The following is a 25,604-nucleotide window of genomic DNA, read 5'->3' as shown; positions in this document are numbered from 1 at the left end:
AGCACTAAAATAATCTGTATGCTGGCCAAGATTGCGTTGTGGTTTCCTGATGAGCTGACGCTTTCAGCAGTTTAACTTTTCAGTGTCAGTCATCTGTTAGGCAGAGAATCCCACTTTGGTGACTGACAGTTTTCATATCAGCTCAGGACTGACCAAGGAACTCTTTAAACATGTTGTGACAGAAACAATCTGAGCCTGCTTCAGCAGGGTTAGCACATTAAATTACCAATGTCACATCTTGACAGCAGGTACAGAAGAAAGCATAATGATCTTGTTTGAGACCCATATTGAGGAAGGAAATCAAGAAAACATCTTTGCAACTGCTCTTCTTTTTGTGATAAATAAGTAGAAGTTTGTGAATCTAAGATGAAGGGGTGAAGATTTGGATCTCAAAGTATAAGTAGCAATACTAAAAGGTATGGGTCCTTTGCTTAGTGAGAGAAATTTCTGGAACGTGTCTGGAAAAGAGCAATGAAGCTGTGAGGAGCCTGGAGCACAAGACTTAAGAGGAGCAACTGAGTAGCTAGGATTGCTTAGTCTGGAGAAGAGGATGACCAGGGAAGATCTTATAGCTCTCTACAACTACCTGAAAGGAGGTTGTGGCAAGATTGGGGTCAGCCTTTCCTCTCATATAACTACTGATAGGATGAGCGGGAATGGCCTCAAGTTGTACCAGAGGAGGTTCACGTTGGATATTGGGAAAAATTTATCTTAAAGAGTGATCAGGTGCTGCCCAAGGAGGTGGTTGAGTCACAGTTCCTGGAGATGTTCAAAAAACATTTAAATGTTGCAGTAAGTGACGTGGCTTAGTGGAGAAAATTACTGGTGTTAGATGGGCTGTTGGACTGGATGATTGTGGAGGTCTTTTCCAACCTTGGTGATTCTATGATTATATCTTGTACATCATTAATTGTTCCTTAAAAAGGAAGAGCATAAAGTACCTAATGGGAATTAACACCAAACAAAGCAGAGTAAATTCTTAAGGAAGGATGTTTTTGGTGAGACATATATAGGAAAACAGTACTAAATCTTGAAAGAGTTTGAGTCAATAGTAGTGTTGGTAAGCAGATGCCTAAAGCAGATGCCTTGAGCTTAAAGGGCAGCATTTATCTGTGGCAATAGTGTAAGGCTTCTCTAAAACATGTGCCTAAGATGAGCTTGTTTTTGAGCCTGCAGTTACATTTTATTAGTTGTGTGTGCAAATTGAGTTTTGGATTGTGTTGTGGAAAACTTTTGGATCCTAGCCTCCTCATGGAACAAATGAAAATTGAACATGTCACCACGAGATTTAAGCTACATGCTACCTGTGTACATGGCTAAAATGGGCCCCTGGAAGGCTCTGAGAAAATATCTCATGTCTAAAACCTAGCCCTTAAAGGTGGCTAAGACACTGGAAATCAGCTGATAGGCAAAATCGTCTCTGAACTGAAGAAAAAAATTCTTTCTAAGATGTGATTGACAGTTTCTGATTTTGTTTTAAATGGAAGTGGCTTCGTCTATGTTCTTTATTGCTACTTAAAAAAAAAAAATCTTAATTCTTTTTTAAAAAAATAATTCTGTATTCTTGCTGAATAGGTCTGAAACTCTTCTGCTTATTTTTCACAATTAGCTGGTATTGATCTCTGCTGTGTCTAAGTTGAAAACTTCAGATGACTCTAAAGATTAATTTAAAAACAAACTAAAAGCAAAGGAAAGCCTGCAGTGGGTATGCTTTATAGCCATACTGCTGGTGTTTTGTCATTTATTCTTGTGTGACTTCTGCTTTCTTTTCTGTTATTCAGCAGATCTTTTACAATTATCTTAATCCTAATAAAGGCTAAATGAGTAAATAAGGCAATAAAAATTACTTTACTCAAATTCAGGAGGCACTTGAAATACTCATGTAAGACTGTGAAAGGCTCTTAATTCTTTATTAAAATTGTTTAATTGTAACTATGACTATATTCATAAAGAGAAACTGTTGTTGTAGCTAACCCTCTAGTAATCCCTAAACAAATCAATATAGTTGGATGCATCTTAGAATCTGATTTTCTTTCCATTCTAAAAATGTGTATAATTCCACTTGGAATTCTCTTTAGTTTTGAATATAGTCTGCTCCTTCCATGTAATTGCTACAAGCCTGGCTTCTGTTTCTTAATGCTTCCTTGGTGAGAGATATCTTTTGAATTTGCGTGTTTGTTCCTGGGTTAATTGCCTTGCAGTGAAGTTAGGGAGGCTTTGAGGGATCAAAAACAATGGAATGCTGTGTGCTAATTAGAAATGTCATTACAAGAAATTAATTTTGTTTTATTTTGTTGTGGGAAATTTTCAGTGTGTACAGGGAAAGGTATCTGGGTTGGGCTAACTCCAACTTTTTTGGTTTAGTGAATAAGTAGTCATTGCAACTCCAAATTGAACTTTGCACATTACACCCAAATTTTCAGTTCATTATGTTATCTGTTTATTAGCTTGAGGAAAAATACTTCACAAATGGTTACTTTTTTCCTGTATCTGTAGTTCTCTTATTTTGCAATTTGTTTAGAAGTGGATTTAGGAGATTTAGAAGTGGAACTATGTAAGTGGAGTGGCTCTTTAATTACTTTTTTCTTCCTACATTAGGTTCTTGTGTTACTCTAAGGTTTACCATATTTCATCAATGTGTATGTCTTTTTTTTAACCATAATTATAATCCATTTAGAAGTTGAAGGAAATCTTTGCGAAGTACGTATCTTTCAGTATATCTGTATAACTTTAGCCTTCCTTTTGTTATGCTAATTTGTTTTTCTATATGTCTTAGAAGTTCGTTAATCAACTTTTAAGATGACAAGAAATACTCTGGAACTTCTTGTTCTTCACAGTTTAATTGGCTTTTATGCACAAGGATGCATAGGGAACTTCTCTGTAAATGGTAGAACTGTTGCAAAGTGAAATACTCCAAATTACATCCTCCCCATTCAAGTCAGAATCATTTGCTTTTGTATTACTAGTGTATGTATTTACCAACCGCAACATATTTAAGGATCATTGTCAAGTTTCGAAGGACAGTACAGTAGTTCCAACCTTACATGCAAAACGGTAAGTGTAAGGAAGGGAGTCCTTGCTGATATGTATTTCTTGCTCCCACTATCTCATGTAAACTTTTCTGCATTTTTGCTGAACTTTGCTCTCAGTGTGTCTGTCTAGGTACTGTTTGGTAAAGGCAGATAGCTTCCTGCTGATGTAGGGAAATGGTAGGATAACATATAAGATAATTTACATACTACGTTTAATTATAAGACATGATACTTAAAGAAAATCAGTGTGCAGGATTATTCTGATATCAAATGTAATACCACACTTACTCACTTTTACAAAGGATTATATATTATTTTCTTTACTATCAATTTTGATTAGATTTAATGAAACATTCTAAAAACTATTCTGAAAATATTTAGTAGTTTTTCTTTAATAATAGCGTTAAACATACACTTAAAATAATAACGATAACAAGTAGTTGGAACATTATAACAGTGGTCTGGAAGAATGTGTTCTTTCCTGAGACAGATAAATTGCCTTCTTCCCAAAATGCCAGAGGTATTAGGAACTAGGAATTTAATTATTTGCAGATGTATACCTCAGAGATTTTTGGTGTTTATAACAGTGAGAAGCAGCAGAGCCAATGTCTTACACTGATTCCCCACTTACTTAGGGGGAATGTAAAATAACTGCTACTGAACTTATTGGGTCCAGACCTTGGTGAATGTAGAAAACAGGCATGGATTACGTCTATCCTTCTTCAGTTCGTATGCATCTCTAAAATTACTTCAGTCAGCTGTATCAGAATACCTTATTGACTTTTTTTCTGACTTTAAAACACCTTCAGTGTCTTTACTTGCAGATAACAATGAGCTTAGAGTTCACTTATACTGTCTTTTTTGAGAATTGCACATTCCATCCATACTTAATTGTTTCAAATTCTTTGTTAGCAATACTATATTGTAGTCTATGTTGTGTTCCTTTCTGAATTCCAAAAAAACCCAATGACTAATCCCTTTTAAAATCAATGTAAAATTTTTGACTACAAATTTACCAGCTCTAAATTGCATGGGACATTTTTTTCTGAATTGTGGTTACAGTTGTGCAACTTTTTTTTTCCCTGTATGAATTACAGAATGAATTAAAGATTATCAAAGAAAATTATGTGTCTATTTGAGTACGAATTTGCAATTATAAGAAAGAATTGTGACAATTTTCTTCCAATCTTCCTCTACCTTTTAGGTTTGTGTATATTTAAGCTAAAAATATATATTTATTAAGTAAACAATTTTGATTATATTTTCTTGCACAGTATGTGAGTACCCCATGAAAGAAAAAGCAGTAAAGCTTTCCCTCCCTTGCTGTTTTTTCATTTCTTTTAGAAGATGAAGAAACCTAGGAATGGGAAGGAGGAAAGAGAATGACACCAAAAATTGAAAGTGAGAAATGGTATTTTATTGCTGCATTGAACTTGCAGAAAATCATTTGTCAATCCTTTTCCATCAAGTGTGGATGCAGCTGATGGAATGATTTGATTAGAAAGTACAAGTACCTTCACAGAAGGAAAAAAAAATGAAGTAGATTTTTTTTTCTAGCAGAACCTGAACAAGAAACAGTAGCTGAAAAATATAACTAAAAATATAGATACAAAATTGGATGAAACAGCAGTGCTTTGTGGCTCTTGATGACGTATCTCCATGCCTGTTATATTCTACTATCCAAGCTGTTGGGTTCAAAGCAGAAAATATTAAGATCACCCACTGCAGTTAATCTAAATATAAGTCTCCTTATTTTCTATTGTAATCCTATGGTTACATTTTTCCTATTTTCAAAACAGTTTAAAAATTGTGTAAACATTATGTAAGTTGAACCCATGTTTTCCTGATAAAATTCAAGATCTACAGGTTCTTAAGAGTTAGTAATTTTCACAACTAAAAAGAGTTGTGAGGATTGTTTCTGTTTTTTTTATTATTATTCATTCATTTATTTATTTATTTAATATGTATATTATTATTATTATTTCAAACAAACCCAAAGGAGTTTCGGGGTATATTCTAAACTCTGATAGTGTCATGGGGAGTATGTAGTTCCTTGACATAAGACCACATTGAAACAATCTGTCATGTTTATAGTTGTCTACTAACTGATAGAAGTGCCAGAACCAAGGTTTCAAGCTTATTTGGTAGTCTTACAGTTGGCCAAGTTGCATCTAATTTTGCTTAGACTTCTCCCCTTTTCCCATGTGTAGATTTGAATCAATTGTAGCAATGTTAAATCAACTTTTGCCTCCACTGGTGCAGTATCCTTAGCACTGTTGTTTTCTTTTTTTTTTCACCTTGCTGCAGACAGTAATCAATTTAGATATGGTTTTGCTATTTTTAACCCAAACCCACTTTACACACAAGAAGGGATATGGTACTTTGTTCATATAATACAAGGGGTGCTTACACAGTTGAAGTGAGAAGTCATGTTCATGCTGGATTGACACAATTAGCAGCCCAAATAAAAAGAAAGGTAAAGGGAAGGCAGATGATAAAGCAGAGGAGTTGTAAAATGTTTCATAAGCAGTGCTGCTCTGCTTGGAGCCATGAAACCAGCATGTAAGTGTGATTTGAAGGTTTTAACTAAACTGGAAGAGAGAATATTTTTCCCACCCTTTACTCCTTTCTTAGCATCATAAGCATGTGCATAGCTGACCCCGCAGTAGACAGGAAAAAAATGAGTAGTATGCAACATGCTGTAACTCCCAGCTCCCTAGCTTACAGGGTCAGGAAGCTAATGATGCCTTCAGGAACATGTGGCCATGGCTGAGGCACAGCTGAGCCCTCTTATGGCATAGATACTAAATTCTACCCTAATCCTAATAAACTGTAATGTACAACCATTCTTTAGCATTATTAAATTACAGCAGAGATCTTTCAAAGGGACCTTTTAAAAGATCTTTAGATTTGTGCTAGCATCCCTTACAGGGACTATATAATTCTTTTGAGGTGTTTTTTTTTATTGTTTTTCTTTTTGTTTGTATGATTATTCCTTTACTTGAAAGGTGAGAGGTCTTAGAAGAAAGAAGATGTGCCAGTTTAAAAGCAGATATGAAATAAAAAGTCACTGACACTTTAGATTAGCAGATATGTCGCAGACTGGATGTGATTACCAAAGTGACATTCTGTAATTAAAAACCCATAAACAGTGTTCAGTAAATAGGACAGGAAACTATCCACAGGCTTCAATCCATGTAAAACTGTCTGTGGCCTTGTACATTGAGAAAGCTCATATGTCTTTGTCCCCCAACAGCAGGAGAATCAGCCTGGTATGAAGGGCAAGGGAATGACAAAGTATCTTTTATGCAGTGCTGCCTTGCTTGGAGCTGTAAAGCTGATGGGTAAATGAGCTTTCCTCCTGTGATCTACAACATGAAGTTCCTCTGAATGTTTAAGCCATCAAATGCATTTTAAACTTTATGGTATTTTTTAAGACAGTAAGGTTGCTTTGTGTAGTGCTACAAGAAGTCCTGAGTTTCCTAGGTTACTTAATACCATGTGAAAGAGAGGCAGAGCTAAATTAAGTTCTGTGTTTTATAAAGAGTATCTATGATCTTCAGTATTTCTATTTCAGGAAAAGATAGCCTGAGAAGATTCTACGCAGCTTACATTTTACATTTGAAAAGGGAAGCAAAACACTTTTCTCATCACTATGGCAGTATATGCATACTCCGAGCTTGTAATGGTCCTGATCAATGAATCAATGTATTAGTTATTTGGATTAAAAAAAAAAAAAAAAGAGGCCCTGATTTATATTTGTGAAAGCATCCTGAGCCATTGAGTTCATTACAGGGCTGACTGTCATGGAGCTTTAAGGGCAGCTACTCAGGTGACTGATGCTTTCTCTATTATTCATTCACTGCTGTTCTTTGACAGGAGTAGTTTTCAGTTTGACTATAAAAATATTTTGTTTTTACAAAATGAATCTTAGCTTATGAGATAGAAGAAGTTGGTTTCATTATATATTATTCATTGCAGTGGTTAAGTAAAATCTTCTGTTTGCCTGCATCCTCTGCAGTTATTAAACTGGCAGACATGCATAAAGGCATCTCAAAAGCATGGTGCAATTAGAGTTGGGGGGAAGCCAATTATTCTTAATGGTAAGAAAACTTCAGTTCAAAATATTATTTACATATTAACCACTTTAACATTTATGCAAATTTTCACTATTTCTACAGTTTTAAAGTATAGTCATTGCCCTACTCCATGGCATTCTGAACGATATGTAGTACTTGGGTTTTAAGGAAATATTTCAATAATATCTCATTCCAGGTTCAATTTGACAGTTTTGCCAAAGCTTTCATCACTTCATTAGGAATAATTTTTCTCATTCTATTTAACATACTCTTTGTTTCATGTTCCCAGTGTGGGGAGAAGGGGGAAGTAGATAAATACATCCGTCATTGCTTTTTTCCTAGTGACAATACCAAATATGTTATGGTGCAAGCAGAAGCTGTAGTTGTGGTTTTCTAAGAATATAAATTAGGTAGTATTCATGGACAGAAGTAGCATTTCTGAATTAAGTCAAGTTAGAATGGAGTAGCAGCATAATTTTTATTTAAGTATGAAGCCATTTTGCAGATTAGGATCTTGTTAAATATGCTCTATGCTTTCCATTTATACCAGCTGATCAAGTTAAATTTTACATGTTCCTGTATGCCTTGCCTCTCTAATACTAAAATGGTGCTTTTCTCACTTCAGTATGTGGAAAATACTGACTACCTTGTGTTTTGATCTGAAGGATGACAAAGAATTGCTGGAAGCTGTTAATAGTGACTACAAGTATGGGTTTTGCTTTTCTTCTCCCCCCACAAGAATATCAATCCTCCTTATCCATGCAAACTGTGTGGGGCAAGAATTAATCTCTGTAAACCACAGCTTTTTCTTTGGCTTTGTATTATACAACTTGCATCATTGGAGTTTTTCAGGTGTGAAAGAAAGTTAAACACTAAACTTATGCCGTTATCCTGGTGTTACATGTAAGCCATCACCCTGTCTGTAAGAAGCAACCTACACTATCTTAAAATAGAACTAACGTTTTCAACTTCTAGAAGTTAAATGAAGGAGATTTTATATATTCCTAAGATGCTGACTGTGAATATAAAGTAACAGCAAGGGCTGAATGTGAGAAAGGGGCTAGGGATCTAGGTACTATATGCGATAGCATGGGAAGGGGCACCTCAGGAAAGAGGGTAGGTCTAGGGGAGCAGCCAGGACCAGATCCTGCCTAGCAGTGTGGGATATTGGCCTGTGTGTCAGCCACTGTCCAGCTTATCTATTGCAAGGGTTATGCCCATGCACATAGCTGAATTTATCTCTTTCTGAAGGAGTGTTGAATAAAACTCTTTATTGCAAATGTCCGTATTCCATTACAACATATTTTTTTTATCTCTGTGGTGTCAGATCAGCTTTTTAAAGGAGTGGGGGAGTCAATTGTAAGAAAATAACTTGCCTGCATTGCTCTATCCTGAAGTACATTAATACCAGTGCAACTTCTATGATCACCTTCTCTGTCCAGTCATATTTCATTTACACATGATTGAATCAGAAATACTGAACTTAAAAGTAGTCTGTAACTTCACAAGGAAACCTATGATGTACAGTGCTAATTGAAGACCATCTGAGATAGCGTGAAGAAAAATGCCCCCTTGATTTCAAAGAAAACAATTTTGTTCCCCTAGAATTTGTTTTTTTCCTGAACTTAAATCATATATAAAGCATTTATCTGAATTTCTGGTTCTGAATCCTTTGACTCAGCACTTATTATTAAAAATAAGTAGCCAGGCAGTCATACTTAACAGTGGTGCCTTCTAACTACTTCTATTCTATTCCTGTTTTATTCACAGTTCTGTAACCGTGCGTAGAAGTGTGCTACTAGATTGTGACCTACATGCTTCAAAGAAAGATTAGCAAAATTATGTTTTTCCTAATCTCATCCTATTAGATGCATGGGTTACATATAACTATTTTAAGAAAAAGCATGGTAGATATGAATCTTTCATGACCTCTTTCCTAAGGCTTTCTTTTCTGAGTATTCCACTAGTCTGCTAAACAGTCTGCTGGAAGTTGCAGATGCCAGCAGTCTCAGGATGCTGTGCTGATTTTTGAAAGCATCACCTGAATCCCTGAGAATAAATCTGGGAGTGAATATGTGTTGAAGCAGGAAGTGTAGAGACAGAAATGAAGGGTTCTGGAATGCAGTGCTTGTGCATGCTGTGGCTTTCTTACTTGTAGTCTACTCTACCCATGATCAAAAATGGAATTTAGGAAGAATTTAAAATGGAAGGTGAACAGTCTGCCAAAATACTTAACTGCAGCTAGAAGGAAGATCGTGACTGTGTGGCTAGAGAGCTGTGCCTAGTGGGTAGCAGTTAATAGAGCTAAGTCCAGCTAGCGGACCATTACAAGTGGTGTCTCCTAGGGTCAGTACTGGGGCCCATCTGTTTTAATATCTTTATTGATGACCTAGATGAGGGGATTGAGTGTACCCTCAGTAAGTTTGCAGATGACACCAAGTTGGGAGGTAGTGTTGATCTGCCTGAGGGTAAGGGAGGACCTTCAGAGGGATCTCGATAAGCTGGATTGCTGGGCTGAGGTGAATGGGATGAAGTTCAACAAGGCCAAGTGTTGGGTCCTGCACTTTGGCCACAACAACCCCATGCAGCGCTACGGGCTTGGGAGTGTGTGGCTGAGTAACTGTGAAGAGGAAAGGGCCCTGGGGCTGTTGGTTGATGCTCAGCTGAACATGAGCCGACAGTTTGCCCAGGTGGCAAAGAGGGCCAACGGCATCCTGGCCTGCATTAGAAATAGTGTGGCCAGCAGGAGCAGAGAAGTGATCATCCCCCTCTACTCAGCACTGGTGAGGCAACAAATAGGACCTGAGGAAATGGCCAGAAGTTGTACCAGTGGAGGTTTAGGTTAGACATGAGGAAGAACTTTATCTCTCAGAGAGTGGTCAGGCACTGGAATGGCTGCCCAGGGAGGTGGTGGAGTTGCTGTCCCTGAGAGTGTTCAAGAGACTTCTGGATGAGGAGCTGCAAGATGTGGTTTAGTGCTTGTGGTAGCAGTGGTGATGGGAGGATGGTTGGACTAGATGATCTTGCAGGTCATTTCCAATACCTTGTGATTCTATGGTTTTAGTTTCTAATTTTGCCAGTAAGGTCGTGGTGTATTTGAAATTCTGTAATTTCCCTTCATATTTCGATGTGTCACAAAGAACATAATAATTCAGTGCTACCTACTTGTGTCAGATAAATATTCTTTAAACTGTCTGCCACAGTGGTTATGTTTTATAGGAATATCTTGCTTGGAAAGCATTTAATAAACTATTTTCATACCCTTTAGTGGAAAACATTTAGTTGCAATAGTGATCTTTTTGGTGAGATATTCAATGCATGGTAGTTCTTTCAACATTATTATACCACTAGTGCTTCAGCATTCATCATCTAAAGCAAGTTCCTACAAACTACTTAATTTTTAAACTGTGAGAAATGATGAGGATCTTTAATATCTGTAAATTATATACTTAGATCTCATGTTGGATGTAATGAAATAGTATTTAATAATTTGAAGTGTTCTACTGGTTTCATAAAGAACAAGAGGAAAAAGACATTACACAGGTGGGGTGTATTCCATAGCCAGCCTTAGGACCACTTTAAGTATGTGAGTGAGTAATGAAGGCAGAACGTGTTTGCTCTTGATATTACTCCTCCTCACCTTGACAAGCTCTGTACAGATGGAAAACCTATTTAGTGAAAAGGAGTTGCTGTGATTACTGAATGAAAATAAAGCTTTCAGCTCTGTCATTTAACAACTGGCAGATTATAGAACTTTATGGGTTTTGGTTTTTTTTATGGTGAGAAAATTGGTTCGTATTATCACAGTGATGCACAAAATCCCTTTTCCCACAGGCTTTGTGTGAAGCAAATTGAAGTTCTAAGTTACTCGTTAGAGTGTCAGTGCAGCACCAGACTGGAGCATTTAAAACTTCAGAAACTCAAAAAAAAAAAAAAAAAAAAAAAAAAAAAGGCACAGCAGGCAGCTGCTCAACAAGCTAAAATCTCCTTGCAACAGAGTTGTACAAAAGTCCCTAAATTAAAAAAAAAAAAAAAAAAAGGCTGCTATATGATCTGTTTAAGACTTCTGAATCTTTACATCCACTAAAAATATAATTGTAAAGAATAAGCTGATCTCAGCATTTCTTTTTCTCCTTAATTCACTCTGCCTACTCCACAAAAAACAAACAAACAAAAAAAAAATCCCACATTTTGTTGCATCTCACACAGCTGCAATGGAATGATTTTCAAATTATCCTTGAAATACTGGGATTTCTACTAATTGTTTATTTAATGTGAGGTGTACCATAGAATTGCATAAGAGCAGTAATAGTGTCGTGCTCTCTGTGGGACAGCAAAGGCTTGGGATGGAATTCATGGAGTCATCCCAGTTTCAGCCATCGTAGTAGCTACTGTTGCTCTTTCTCTTCCTTGTTGAGGATGAGTAAGAAATCAATACCATCTTGGTGTGCTCATCAAGTGTATTAAATTGTATCAGGACATGGGCTGATGGCACTAACAGCCATCTATACTGTTGTTTGATGAATTGCAGCATGCATTTTGTTTGGGCCAAGCAGCACTTTCCAAATGATTCTTGGGAATAATTCAGAAATTAGTAATTGTTCTGAACAGGCAATCTGGATACAGCCATCCTGTTTTGCAGGCTCAGGAAGTATAATAATAACAACATGCCAGCTGGCCTCAGAGCTGTTCAGTTCTTGTTCACGGCGCAGTCGGCACTTCTCCTTATCCTGTAGATAAGGGGACTCACAGAGATGTAGAGTTCTAGAAGTTAAGTGTGGTGTCCAGGGAAACAGCTCAGTCTTCTGGTCCTTTGAATAGAAGAGACTTGGGTTTTTTGTTTGTTTGTTTGTTTGTTTTGTTTGGTTGTTTTTTTTTTTCAGATTGAAGATCACCTTTACCTTATTTTGTACAAATGTGGTACAGAAACAATCGTGGAATTAATGAATTTTGAGACAATTTTAGTTTTAAACTCTTTTATTACTTCCAGTAAATAATCTTTTAGACAAATAGTAGCAGACATTCTCCTTTAATTGCACATTGAAGAAATATTACACTAAACTTTTCCTTTGATAGGGCATCAGCCTCACAGATGGCTTCATTGTTCAAATAGCCACAATACTAGTTTGGCTGTCAAGATTGTGATAAAATTGAGGAGGATAAAAATACCTTCTGGTGTTCCATATGCTGTTTTGAGTTTAAGGTTAAAATAGACAACTGCATCCAAAGTGGACAGAATGTCATATTACATAAAAAGTTTAGAAACCATTAGTGGATTTTCTGTTTCATCTTTTACCACATCAGTGTTGTTAGAAAGAATTATGAAGTTAGAGAATACATGGGAATTGTTTAAAAGTGCCAGGCTGCAAATGTCACTTATAGCTACAATCTCACAGAAAGATCCGATATCATCTCCACATCAGAAGGATCGCGAGAGCTTGTCCTGTACAGATTCAGTTTTAGTCAGACCATTATGGAACACAGGAACAAGAAATTGGGTTAGTTCAGAACTGTATAGGATATATTGCTTAGGTAGACTCTGCAATCCCAGTTGTGCAAAAAAAATTCCGGGTCAGTTTTAGGAAAAATAAAGAAGCTTGTGGTGTATATTATAACATAAGAACTATCTCATTAAGAATTCTTGTAGGCCAAATAAAATTCAAGGCTGAGGACCGAAATGCTGTAGAATCGCAGAATCACAGCCTTGTAGGGGCTGGAAGGGATTTCTTGAGGTCATCTAGTCCAAACCCCCTGCCAAAGCAGGCTCCCTGGATCAGGTTGCACAGGTAGATGTCCAGGCAGGTCTTGAATGTCTCCAGAGAAGGAGACTCCACAACCTCTCTGGGCAGCCTGTTCTACTACTCTGTCACCTTTACCATGAAGAAGTTCTTATGCACATTTGTGCAGAACTTCCTATGCTTCAGCTTCCCCTTGTCCCTGGTCTTGTCCCTTTGCCTCCTGCACCTTAGATATTTATAGATGTTGATCAAATATCTTCTGAGTCTTCCTTTCTCAAGGCTGAAAAATTTCAAGGGAATTTTACATCAAATGTTTCATAGGAAGTATCTTTAGAAATCAGTCCACCCTTGCTCACTGCCATCCTCAAGTTTCTTAAAACTTTATTACTTTGCAAATAATGCTGATGTATTTCAGTATAATCAGTCTCATTGTTCTGAGCATTATCTCAGTTCTTCATTAGAATATTGAACCAGTGTGCCTCCAGTTGTTTTTTTTTTACTTATCCTCTAAGCTTTATTTGTGTAAAAAATATGAGATTGAACAAAATCACAGAATCACAGAATTGTAGGGGTTGGAAGGGACTTCAGAGATCATCGAGTCCAACCCCCCTGCCAAAGCAGGTTCCCTACAGCAGGTCGCACAGGTAGGCATCCAGGCAGGTCTTGAACATCTCCAGAGAAGGAGACTCCACCACCTCCCTGGGCAGCCTGTTCCAGTGCTCCGTCACCCTCACTGTAAAGAAGTTCTTGCGCATGTTTGTGCGGAACTTCCTATACTGCAGTTTCCGGCCGTTTCCCCTTGTCCTATCTCCACTCACCACTGAAAACAGTCCAGCCTCGCCATTCTGCCCCCCACACCTTAGATATTTATAGACCTGGATCAGGTCCCCTCTCAGTCTTCTTTTCTCAAGGCTGAACAGACCCAGTTCACTCAGCCTTTCTTCATAGGAAAGATGCTCCAGGCCCTTCACCATCTTTGTGGCCCTCCGCTGGACTCTTTCCAAGAGATTCCTGTCTTTTTTGTACTGAGGAGCCCAGAACTGGACGCAGTACTCCAGATGAGGAGTACTCACCAGGGCAGAGTAGAGGGGGAGGACTTCCGCCTGTGTTTAGCTGTACATTCTCTTGTCTGCTAGGAGGAATAAGTATACTAACCTCTTTGTGGGGCTTTCACAACTCTGCCTATTGTCTCCATACTTCACTGTATTTCACAAAAGCACAAGTGAGTTTCTTTACATTGCTCCCCTATATGATGCAGGTGGAACTTGATTCAGTTTTGAAAGCATTTTTGTATGCCTAGATAATTTCTACACTGCCTCAGTATTAGTGTAATAAAAGACTGTCACCTATATTTTCAAGTAACTGCTTCCACATGTGCATACATGTTTGCTTGGTTTGTGACTTCTGTATGATAATAGCTGTGTGTAAACAATAATCTTACTCTCAAAATAATTCTAGGGCTTTTTATTTTCAGAAGCTTTGATACTTGAGGATTAATCTATTTGTTGCCTTCTTCTGAATTGTGTATATGACTAAAAAATACGAAACATCGTTTTCTTTTACTATATGGGAATAGGGCTACGCATTTCTAATGTGTGAAATACTGTGTCAGGTTTGGGTTTGCAATGGATTTAAACAATTTTCCCTTTCGAGAACTCTTCCTCATTACCTCATCAATGCAACTCGAGTTTGAAAATGCTCACGCTTAATGAACTTACAAGGACATGAATTTGGAATGACCTTTTGGTTTTATGATTGAGCTTTTAAGGCTTCCACATCAAAACTGACTAGTAAGTAAAATAAACAAAGAAAATAAAGCTGTAAAGTGTGAGTTTGTTTAATGAGCTGTAGACACTTCTGTAAAAATATGCGTTTTGTCAGGTAAAAATAAGTTCTAATTTAAGGACTTATGACAGATATTCTAGGTGCTCTCAAGGTACGGCATTTTACTGAGGAAACAACTTTAGGAAAAAAAAGTGATTAGCTGTTTTTTTAGCACCTAAGATTCTTCTTTGGCTAATTAGAATGACATAAATGGCAGTCAGCTTTACATCAAATGACATACATAGACTTTCTCTATTCTTACCTTTCTTATTTCATGTCTTCCATTCAACTTCACAAGTCTTTTACTGTGTGTTTGTTGTAACTGAAAGGCCCCTATTAGGTTTCCCCAGAGCCTTATCTTCTTCATACTGAGCAATCAGAATCATAGAATCGTAGAACGGTTTGTGTTGGAAGGACCTTTAAGATCATCTAGTTTCAGTCCCCCTGCCACAGGCAGGGATACCTCTCTCTAGACCAGGTTGCCCAAAGACTCATCCAGCCTGGCCTTGATTGCTTCCAGGGAGGAGACATTCACAAACCCCAGTGAGCAACCTGTTCCAGTGTCTTACCCACCCTCACAATAAATAATTTCTTCTTAAGATCTAGTCTAAATCTACCATTTTCCAGTTTAATGCCTCATCCTATTGCTAAATGAAAACCGTTAAATCAGGAATGCTTTCTTCACTATGAAGTCAGCTGCCTCACAAAAAATTATAAGCTCAGATCTCACTAGAAATATTGAATGATATTGTCATAACTGCTACTTTAATTTCCTCAGACTCAATACATGCAGAGCACAGACGGTTCTTTACTTTATTTAAGTCTGTGAAACTCAGCACATTGAACTGTATGTTAGCTGAGGATTCCCCAGGTAGAAAACTATATAAAAATGTAATTATTCTCCTATAGAAAAAGCATTGGAGACGGTAAATTATTCTCCTGCTTTTATACTGCAGTTTTTCTGTGTTAATGAAGCAGGGAGTAAGTTATCTAACACCTGTTAAAGAAAGAGACTGCAAATGTGGGCACACAAAAGCCTTCATAAATCAAATAATTTGATGCCATTTTTAAGAACAAATGGATAAAAGGTTTAAAATGTAGTGCTGCATTTCTGTTATCTCAAGGAATTCCCACAATAAATCAAAGTGAATTATTAAATTAGCTGGGAAAAACAACAACAACAACATCAACAAAACACACAAAAAACACCCCTATTTTTGCTGGAGACTGAAGGGAAAAGAACTGCAGGGGTTTGAGAACTGTAATAGTATCTTCCATTCTATTAAATATTACATGTTCCTGGTATGTTTCTAGCCTATGTCCAAGACAAATCCTAGCTAGTAATAATATTTGTCATGGAGTAAGACAGTGCAGAGACTGTTTTTTTTTCCAGATATCAAATGTGTAAGCCAACCATTTTTAACAAGATGAGAGGGTAAAGTTGTATGATACAACCCATATGCCACTCAACTTTAGGACCTGATTCTTAATTCCTTCTATTTTAAATACCAGGAATGATCAGGAAGCCTGCCTGTTGTACTGAATTCTCATTAAAAATTTGCCTTGTGTGTGCTTTAAACCAAAAAATAAGATGAAGTTTCTGCTGGCAATGAAGTGTCACTTACCAAAATACTGGAGGAAAGAGAAGAGTTGAGGGAAGATTGTGAGGCTCCCACAGCATTAACAGGAGTGTGCCTGAGCTGGACTAGCATCCCTTCTCATGCTTGATCAGTTTTCCAGTCCTTGCTGTGGTCTCAGGAAACAGTAAATCAGGCTGTAAGAAATAAAGGGAATGCAAAGTAATAAAGTGTATATTGAAGGAATATTGTTTTGTTTAATAGTAAGGAGTTGCAATTGCGATGGAGACCTGATCTCTTTATATCAACATCAGCATTTCCAATAAGTTGATTTTTCAAATTTAATTTGTCATTTTCGCTTTTCTTATCTCTTTTTCAGTCTTGCAGTATTCTCCCTGACCTGTAAATACTTAATATTGAGAAAAATAGAGTGGTACAAAAAAGGCTTTCTACATTTTCAATTTATACATGTAATTCAGTACTCAGCATGAAGCTTCATCTGTTCATTATTAAAAAATCTTGAATGTATTTTGCTGATAGAGAAAACATTTTGCTTCTGTTTAATAGTAGAATCATAGAATGGCTTGGGTTGGAAGGGACCTCAAGTATCATCAAGTTCCAACCCTCCTGCCTCAGGCAGAGTTGCCAACTGCAACTACTAGATCAGATTGCCCAGGGCAGGCAAATTAATCAAACATAATCTCTAGTAAATGTAAAATATTTATATACAATGTGATTATAACTTTTTAACTGAAAATAGAACAACTTCCTTCTTTATTCTGTTAAAATTGCAATTCTTACATAGTACAGCAGGTCTTCATAGTTCAAAAATCCAGCATAATTTAGCACCGATCGTTGAAGAGAGAATGATATCCCTCTATCACTGTCCGTGGTGTCTGTCTTCAACTGTTTCACAGTTCACCTGCACAGTTTTACTAAGTGTTCTGTTATCATTGTGTTTGCACAATGATAGGCTCTTGTTCCAGAGGTTTTGAGACAAAAAAAAAAAAAAAAAAAAAAAAAGTACAAAAAAAAGACTTCAAATTGTAGAAGGCATAACATTTATGAATAGTTAAGTAAGATATATACGAACTCTTAAATTTTCCATTGCTTTTTGAAATTGTTTTTTAATAGTTACAATAACATAAAAATCTTGATGGAGCAGTATATTTTGTTTAATCATGTAACTACATCAAAATAGTGTCTTAGTATAGTCCTGTCTTCCATCTTCAAATTATTGTGCTTTATTACAGAAAATAAGAAGTCATTTTTTAATTCTTTCAAAATCAACTTCAAGTGTCTCAATGAAAAAAAAAATCTCAAAGACAAAGTTCTGTGGGCTGGGATGCTGAATAGTTTGGAATTGTTTGACTGGGAGTCTGGAAATTTTTGTCTCTACTTGGGTTGGACGAATGAGGAAGTTTTGCATTCATTGCTCAAACTCCTTAAACAATAAGAACTCATTTTTACTTAAAATTGGATTATAGATTAGGTTCAGCTTTAAACTTCTCCTGCTCCCTCTAGCCGCCTCCCTGTAGCTGCATGGAAACTACCCAATAAATTTTGTTTAAATACATTAAGAATGCTTATAGTTTTCAACCTGCTTGTAACTTTAATTAGTTCATACCCTTTTATTTTTTGTCCAAGCCTTGCCATCAGCTTATAATATTTCTTGTGACCTCATGTTTGCCTCTCAGAGTTTTAATAGTGGTCATATTTTAACCTTTATTTTTTCAGATGAAATTTGTAGCTCTTCCAGTGTCTTCTTAAATGTTCTTCAGTTCCGAGATCGCTTCGGTAGCTCTTCTCTACATTTCTTTCAGATTGAATTGCTCTTATTTGAACAAGGATTAATCAGATTTGTATTCAGGACTGCATATGGAGTCTTAGCAGATTCTTATCTTTCTTTGAGGTACCTCATTTAATGCATAGAGATACTGTTTTTGCCTTAGTATCACATGATTTTAAGCACAGGATGAATATGATTTATTTATGTATTTTTAATGACTGTTGCTCCATTGACTAATGAAATACACAAGTCTGATAAAAAAAACAAAAAAAAACAAAAAAAAAACCACCCAAAACATTTGCTTGATTTATAAGTGAAGTGGTGAGCCAGAAGTCATTTTCTGATTATATTTTTGTTGTTGATTGTTTGGAAGTAATTCTATGGAAGGATAATTGGGAAAGCAGGAGTACCTTTGTTGCCAAAAAGTCAAAATGATCTATGACAAAATGAGAAGGTCAGGAAGCAAATGTTGCAGACACTTGTAATTATCATTCTGACAAAGTGGAAGACCATAGAAAACTGAACTTTTTCAAGGGGGTGGAAAAGCGTAATTTTTGGTATTTAAAAAAAAATGAGTAATGGCTTTTGATCTCTGGTAGCTGGCAAAGTTTCCATTTCTTAATTTTGTACAGTATCTAATGCTATTAATAGCTTTTCCCTGGACTGTTACACTCAGCTTGTTCTTTCTTGTCCTTGTTCAAGAAGAGAAAACTGTATTCAAGAAATATTGCTCACTAATCTCAGCTCAGGGAGGAAAGTGAGTGGGACATCTGAGGCTAAACAAGTATAAGGAAACAAAGTTTTAGCTTTAACTTCAGATTGCTTTTTTTTTTTTTTTCCTTTAGAGTTTTCTGGCATTGTTTGTACAATATTGACTTTTATGGTCTTATAACCAACAGCAAGACATTTATTACATACTTCATAATAAAAGTAAACACACTAAAAATAAAATCCATCAATCTTTTGTTATTACCTGTACAAGAAAATTAAAATATCAATCTCATGTGGAAGATGCATTAGAGTTTGAAAGTTACTGAATACTCCCAAATGATTTTCAAGGTTGTGCAATCCAGTACAATTTTGCACATCCTTAGAGACTTACAGACACAACTGGGTAAATGCTTGTAAGACGAGAAAACTGTAGATTTCAAAAGTGATATTGAGTATTTTATTTGGAAAATATTGCAAAGATTTAAGTGCACAAACACTGAAACATCCATATGAAGGAAAATAGTTTTTCTGTTATCTTTTAATTGTATAAAAATACAGATTTCTACATGCGAAAGAAACAATAAACAAGCTTTATTTCTATAAGCCAATAAGGTTATTTTTTATATAGTAGAGAGTATTTTATATATCTCTACTAGTCTCAACAAGAAAGTTGCCAGGAGATAAGTACTCAAGCATGTTTAGTGCTTCACTGTGTAAGTTTCCATCCTGTGTAGGTTCCTCAAGAGCTATATTTGAGGACTTTAAATGTAAGTATGTCTTTATTATAAAGTATTAAATTAATTTGCAATTTGCATTTTTTTTCTGCTTCGTACAGTGGACTCTTTCTTCCTCTATAGTAAGCTAAGTGATATCCATTTAATTTTGCTAAAATAATTTTAAAGTTAGATAGCTTTGAATATTTCATTCTGCAAGCTAGTTTTATGTCTGTGAGTATGTATATGCACATGTACCAATTGTAAAAAGCTTGGCATTGCAATTTTAGTAGCAGATTTTTTTATACTGTATGTTGAAAGGCTACTTCAAGAAATATATAGAGCTAAATTGTGTCAAACTATTAAATATTCATTAAATTTGTAAGCTGAACTGTATTTAAAACTCTTCAAAAAACATTTATGCAACAGGCAACTATGACTTAGTTGCCATTACTGAAATACTCATTCTTGCAGACTTCAGGGTAGAGCTTCAAAGTCAAACTACTCCAGCATCTCTCAGTTTGTTCTGCTGAATAAAATGCTGAAGGCGTATTGTTAGGCTGTATGGATATAGAGGTTCTGTACTATTGCACATATAAGAAAAACAGAACAAAAATAAATCTTTCTTGAAGTTCTTGTGGTTTTCGGAAAACCTTCATCCTGACATAAATATTACAATTTCAATGCTGTGAAAATCAATGACATTTTAATTTAAGGTTATGAAAACATGTAGATGTCAAAATTATTCTGAAACAAAAGAGCAGAACTGTCAATGATGAATCTGAGTTCAACAGAAAAAAAAGTATGTTTTCTCTAATGCTTAAGTAAGATTATAGCTGTTCTAAACCTTTATACAACAAGACATGATTAGAACACGGAAGTTTATTAACAGAAGCCATGAGATAAAATCCATATACTTCCTCCCTCCCATTCACTATATTTTTCCCACAGATTACTGACCCTCTACAATGTTGAAACTGAGTCAGATTTTAGCAGGCATGCACAACCTGTGGCCCATGGGCCATATGCAACCTGCCCCCTGCATCACATTATCACAGAGACAACGCTTCCCCACTGAGTAGCTTGACCTGGCCTCATGCATGTACCCATCCCTGAACAGCAACCAAACCATCGATGCGTGTTTGGCACTGTTCTAGATAGAAACTACGAGATGGGAGGATGCAGTGCATTTTTTTATCAAAAATCTCTGCGACGCACAGTAAGAGCTCACTCAGAATTGCAACCACTTCCATCAAACCAGATACTGTTGCATTAGTGTCTCATCAAATATGAAATCATTAGTTGTGAATCATCTTTGACCAGTCTGACTGCTTTCTGGAAAGGAATGGCTCACATAGAAAACTAACAGAGGACAGTAGACGTTGTTTACCATATCAGCGAAACCTCTGACAAAGCTCTCAGCATTGTAGTAAGAGAGCCACAGGAGCATGAAATAGGTAAATGGATTCTGAGGCAAAGAGAAAATTGGCTGGACTGCAAGGTTCAGAGTGTTATGACCACCAATAAAAAGCTCAACTGGCAACTGGTTACCAGTTGATTCCTTGATGATCCAAGCAGCCTAATGAGATTGGTCAGGCAGGACCTGCCTTTCATGAACCCATACTAGCTGGGTCTGATCCCCTGGCTTTCCCATACATGCTATGTGATCTCATTCAAGGTGGTCTGTTCCATAACCTTCCCCGGTACTGCTTAGGCAGCACTGAGCTCTTCTCTTTGGTGACGTGGACAGGATCTGAGGTTGTGACATGGAGGTGCATCAGGGCAGGGTCAGGTTGGGTGTTAGGAAAAGACTCTTCACCAAAGGGGTGGTTGGGAAGAATTTTAGAAAGGATAGGACTGTGCTATTTCTTTACTACATAATTCTGTAACAAATGACCTCTATCCATTTGTTGTATTCCATACCAATGTGGAAGTCAGAACTGAAAGATCAGTTACATATTCATTATAAATCGCTTCTGGAAATAAAAGGGAAAAAGTTTAATAAATAGACAGTGAAATATTACATGCTTTTTAATTGATTCAACATTTATAACTATTTAAAAAAGAAAGGTCAAAATGTACTTTAATGGAGTTTAATATAAGGCATTAGAAGTTAAAAAAAATCAATACATTGACTTTGTAGTCTTTTCCTAGGTAGAAATGGCAAGTGTGGTTGTCTAGTATTCTTCAAAATTAATGTTTCAAAGTAAATTTACCTACCTATCCTTTGGAAAAGTGATTTATATTATTTCCAGAACAGTCTGTTTGTTTAAATGGAGCACGTACATGTAGTTGTGTATACATATATATATATATATATCCATCCATATATATATATATATATATATAAATCCATCTTTTGTTTAGTACAGCACTTTTAGTTCTGTAGATTGAAAGGCTATTATTTTTTTTCTGTACGTTCCTTTCCAAATTAGGCTACTTTTCTGAGTTGAAACAGATTTTTGTTTCAATTCCATTTGTGTAAGAAAATCTAGTATTATTTTCCTCTCCTCTTTGCTAGCGCTTTTCTTTTTATAATGAGTACCAGTTATTGCTTTCCTTACAAATTATTTTCTTTTTCTATTGGTTTGGAAGAATAGCTCTACATTTATGTTAAAATTAAGCACAAAACCAGAGTCCACTATATAAGTTAGCCATGTGGGCAGGAAATCATGTGTTCTTCGTCACATTGATGAAACAACCTGACACCAGTCCTGAATATTTCTATGTATCTGATTTTCTCCCTGCTACTAAAATTCCTACTAACTTTGCAACTCCAAAGCTTCTGTAAGGAGTCTCTGGCTTCTTCCTAACAGGTTTGTGCTTTTTGTTTCTTCCCCTTCTTAAGCTTTTTTCCTTTGTGTGTGTTTTTTCCTTTGGGCCCCCAATATAAGACTGTAATTAGGATAGGGGACTGTAATAGAGGGATTATGAAACAACAGAAAGTAAGTATGTTTCTGATAATATTTTGTTGACCATAGGTGCAACTTTGGAAAACTTTTTCAGTCTTTTCAGGAAAAACAGAAAAGAGAACATATTGTACATAAAGTCTTATAAGGCTATAGAAATAAGTTGAGGAAAAACCTTTTTTTTTTTTTTTTTTTTGTTTTTTTTTTTTTTTTTTTTTTTTTGTTTTGTTTTTGTTTTTGTTTTTTTCTAATTTGAATTAAAAACTTTCTCAGTTGTTGTTTTCAAGTTCTGGCCACCATTTGTATTGTTGGCTTTAAAAACTTATCAACTGACTCACAAAAGCATAAAACCAATATCTTCTAAGCGAGAATAGTGGCCTGAGCTTTTTGATATTAAGGCCTCCGGGCAGTTTCTGCAATATAGCTGTTGATTGTGATATCTGTAAAAAACAAAACAAAAAAAACAAACCAAAAACAATTATTGTTCTGCTGAAGTCATTGCCAGACTGAGCTTCCAACCATTAATTTCAGCGGTAATTAGGAAGGCAATTTCCATAGTTTCATAACTGATTTCAAATCTAGTCACAGTAAAAGGTTTGGACTGTCTAGAAAGAGTCTTTCCTTATACGTCACCTATGTTTTTAGAACTACTTTCATGAGAAACCTTACTGCACAGGGCTACAGATTAATATATACTGGGAAATGAAGTCAACGCAGGTTCTTACGTCTGTTTTTACTGGTCAAGAGGAAGAAATATTTTAAAATTTACTACTCATGAGGAAGAAATCCTTAAGAGGTGGATCTGCTTGGCTATTCAATTGTACATATCTTTTCTTTGAAAATATTCAGACTAACTGGATTTCTTACTGAAAATCCTGTTTTTTTCTTCTAAATTGAAAAAAATATAATAAAACAAAGCACTCTATGTGGCAATATTCTAACAAGGTGTGTAAATCTAAAAAGCCACTAGTCTCAGTGTTTTAATGCAGCATAATCTGAAATTCTTCTTAGTATATAATAAACATCAAATGATTTCACAGTTCAAACATTAGCGATTCACCTTGCTTCCTTAAGGAGGAGACTGCAGATTCTCAATCCTGTTGAAAGTAAACTCCGCTAACCCCAGAAAAATAGGACTCTTTTGCTAAAAACTTGGCAATAATGAACTTACGTAACATTTACATATGATAGCTTTGCTTGGCTCATACTGTCATAATCCAAAAATAAAATTATTTTTGTTACAAACCTTCAAAAGATAATTCATTTTAGGTCCAGATTAGAAACAGTTAAATGTATGTAAAGGGAATACTGGAGCTACCTCAATATACTTCAATGAAAATTTTAGAAAAGCGCATAAATAATGTAGTTAAATGCTTGATCTTGACAAGTGGTGAAATCCTGTGAACTAGCACATGTATTATTGAACGTGGCTGTCATTCTCAGATCACTCATCTCTTACTGTTTCTTAGGAGGTTATGGCAAAATGTGTGCTGGTTTCAGGATGCCAAATTCCATTTTTTTCTGGGGCTTCTTGACAGACGCAGTGGTAAAAAAAGGAAGAAAAAAACTTACCTGTACAAAGACACAAGCCTAGCTTGTTGCAATACAGTTTCACCGATTAGCCCTTGCCAGTCATGTGTAATAGCGATGCAGGTCTGCCTTGATAGTCCTTCATTGGAACTGTATTTTATCAGAAATCATTGTATTTTTGAATAAATTGTTTTTTGGTAGCATGAATAATAAAAACTGCTGAGCTCTATGTTGTTTAAATTTTGCTGCATAAGGACGAAACTACCTTGTTGTATAGTGTTTTTAAAAAGTGTTTTGACTTGAATATAAAGGCAAAAGAGACTCTTGTTTCAAATGTAGGCACTCTCCTGTGTCCAAACCATGCAAAAAAATTTGTTTTGACTTGTTTTGCAAAATTACCTCCATTAACCTACCATGACTAGAAGAGCTTAAAGGAGAAAAATTGCAAAGAGAGAGTAGTATATAGGATATAAAGCATAGCTGTAGAATCTAATGGATCATTGGTGTCAACTTTTTAGAAGGCATATTACTCTCTGTATTCTTCCAATTATTTCCATGTCTTAAAATCCTTCCTTTAGTGTAAGGAATTTTATATGTATTCATTCTCATACATGTGGGTTGTACTTCAGTTTTCTCTTCTGTATGGTTGAGCATAATCCAAATAAATATCCTATTCTCTAAAGGTTGTTGAAGCAGCAGAAAAAGAAGTTGAGTATAATATTGTTTGTTTCTAGTTTTGGTAGGTACTCTCTCAACCTTAAGTAGTTCTATAATGCATAGAAACTTTACTATTTCAATCAGCTGCATTGGTAGAATATTCATCTATCTCATCTTTCATTAGAGGGTTAGATGGCTTTTGTTATGTGGTTAATATTTATAGAATATTTTGAGATTTGTCTCATAAAAGAATGATGCAAATGAAACTTCCTTTTCTTTTAGGAGAGTTTGCTCTTTGTTCAAAAATATAATACATTTCACTTTATTTGTGTAAAGAATACTGTTTAAAACAAAAATTAAAGCAACTATTTAGTGACAATTGTTTGCCCAGTATTTATTACTTCTTTCTGCAGACTTCATCAAAATTTTTTTTTTTTTTTTTTTTACAGTATTACCTAGTCATACATGTGGCAACCCAGGAGAAATACCTAAAGGAGTACTTCATGGAACAAGATTCAACATTGGAGATAAAATCCGATATAGCTGTATCTCTGGTTACATCTTAGAAGGCCATGCCATGTTGACATGTATTGTGAGTCCTGGAAATGGTGCATCGTGGGATTTTCCAGTTCCTTTTTGCAGAGGTAAAATATAAGACTTGAAATATCTTTAAAATATCAAGAATCTATTAAACAGCAAACAAAGTAAATTTATTTTTAGATAGGTTGTTTGTTTAACTAACCTGTTTTTTCGTGAGATAGAGTTAATTTTCTTCCTAGTAGCTGGTATGGTGCTGTGCTTTGGATTTAGGATGAGGATTACATTTACAGCACAAATATGTTTTAGTTGTTTCAAAGCAGTCTTACACTAAAGTCAAAGATGTTTCAGTTTCTCGTATTGACTTGCCAGTGAGGAGCTGGAGGATCACAAAGAGCTGGGAGGGGATAGAATGAGAACAAATGACATAAACTGGCCAGAGAAATGACTTGTACCATATTATCATGCTGAACAGTTTAACTGAGGAAATTGACTAGTACTGGGAGGT

General features: G+C 35.8%; 1 protein-coding gene across 1 annotated transcript in view; it reads left to right on the top strand.

The window, feature by feature from the left end:
• Window positions 1–25,604, top strand: part of CSMD1 (CUB and Sushi multiple domains 1) — a 990,707-nt gene that overhangs the window by 503,019 nt on the left and 462,084 nt on the right. The window contains exon 4 of the mRNA XM_042877582.1: window positions 25,009–25,203. Coding sequence (XP_042733516.1) covers window positions 25,009–25,203 — 195 coding nt within the window. The remainder of the gene's footprint in view (window positions 1–25,008; window positions 25,204–25,604) is intronic.

This window comes from Lagopus leucura, unplaced genomic scaffold (assembly GCF_019238085.1).
Source record: "Lagopus leucura isolate 7727_CA_CO unplaced genomic scaffold, USGS_WTPT01 Super-Scaffold_73, whole genome shotgun sequence".
NCBI classification, from domain to species: domain Eukaryota; kingdom Metazoa; phylum Chordata; class Aves; order Galliformes; family Phasianidae; genus Lagopus; species Lagopus leucura.
This window is presented reverse-complemented; position numbering and strand designations above follow the sequence as displayed.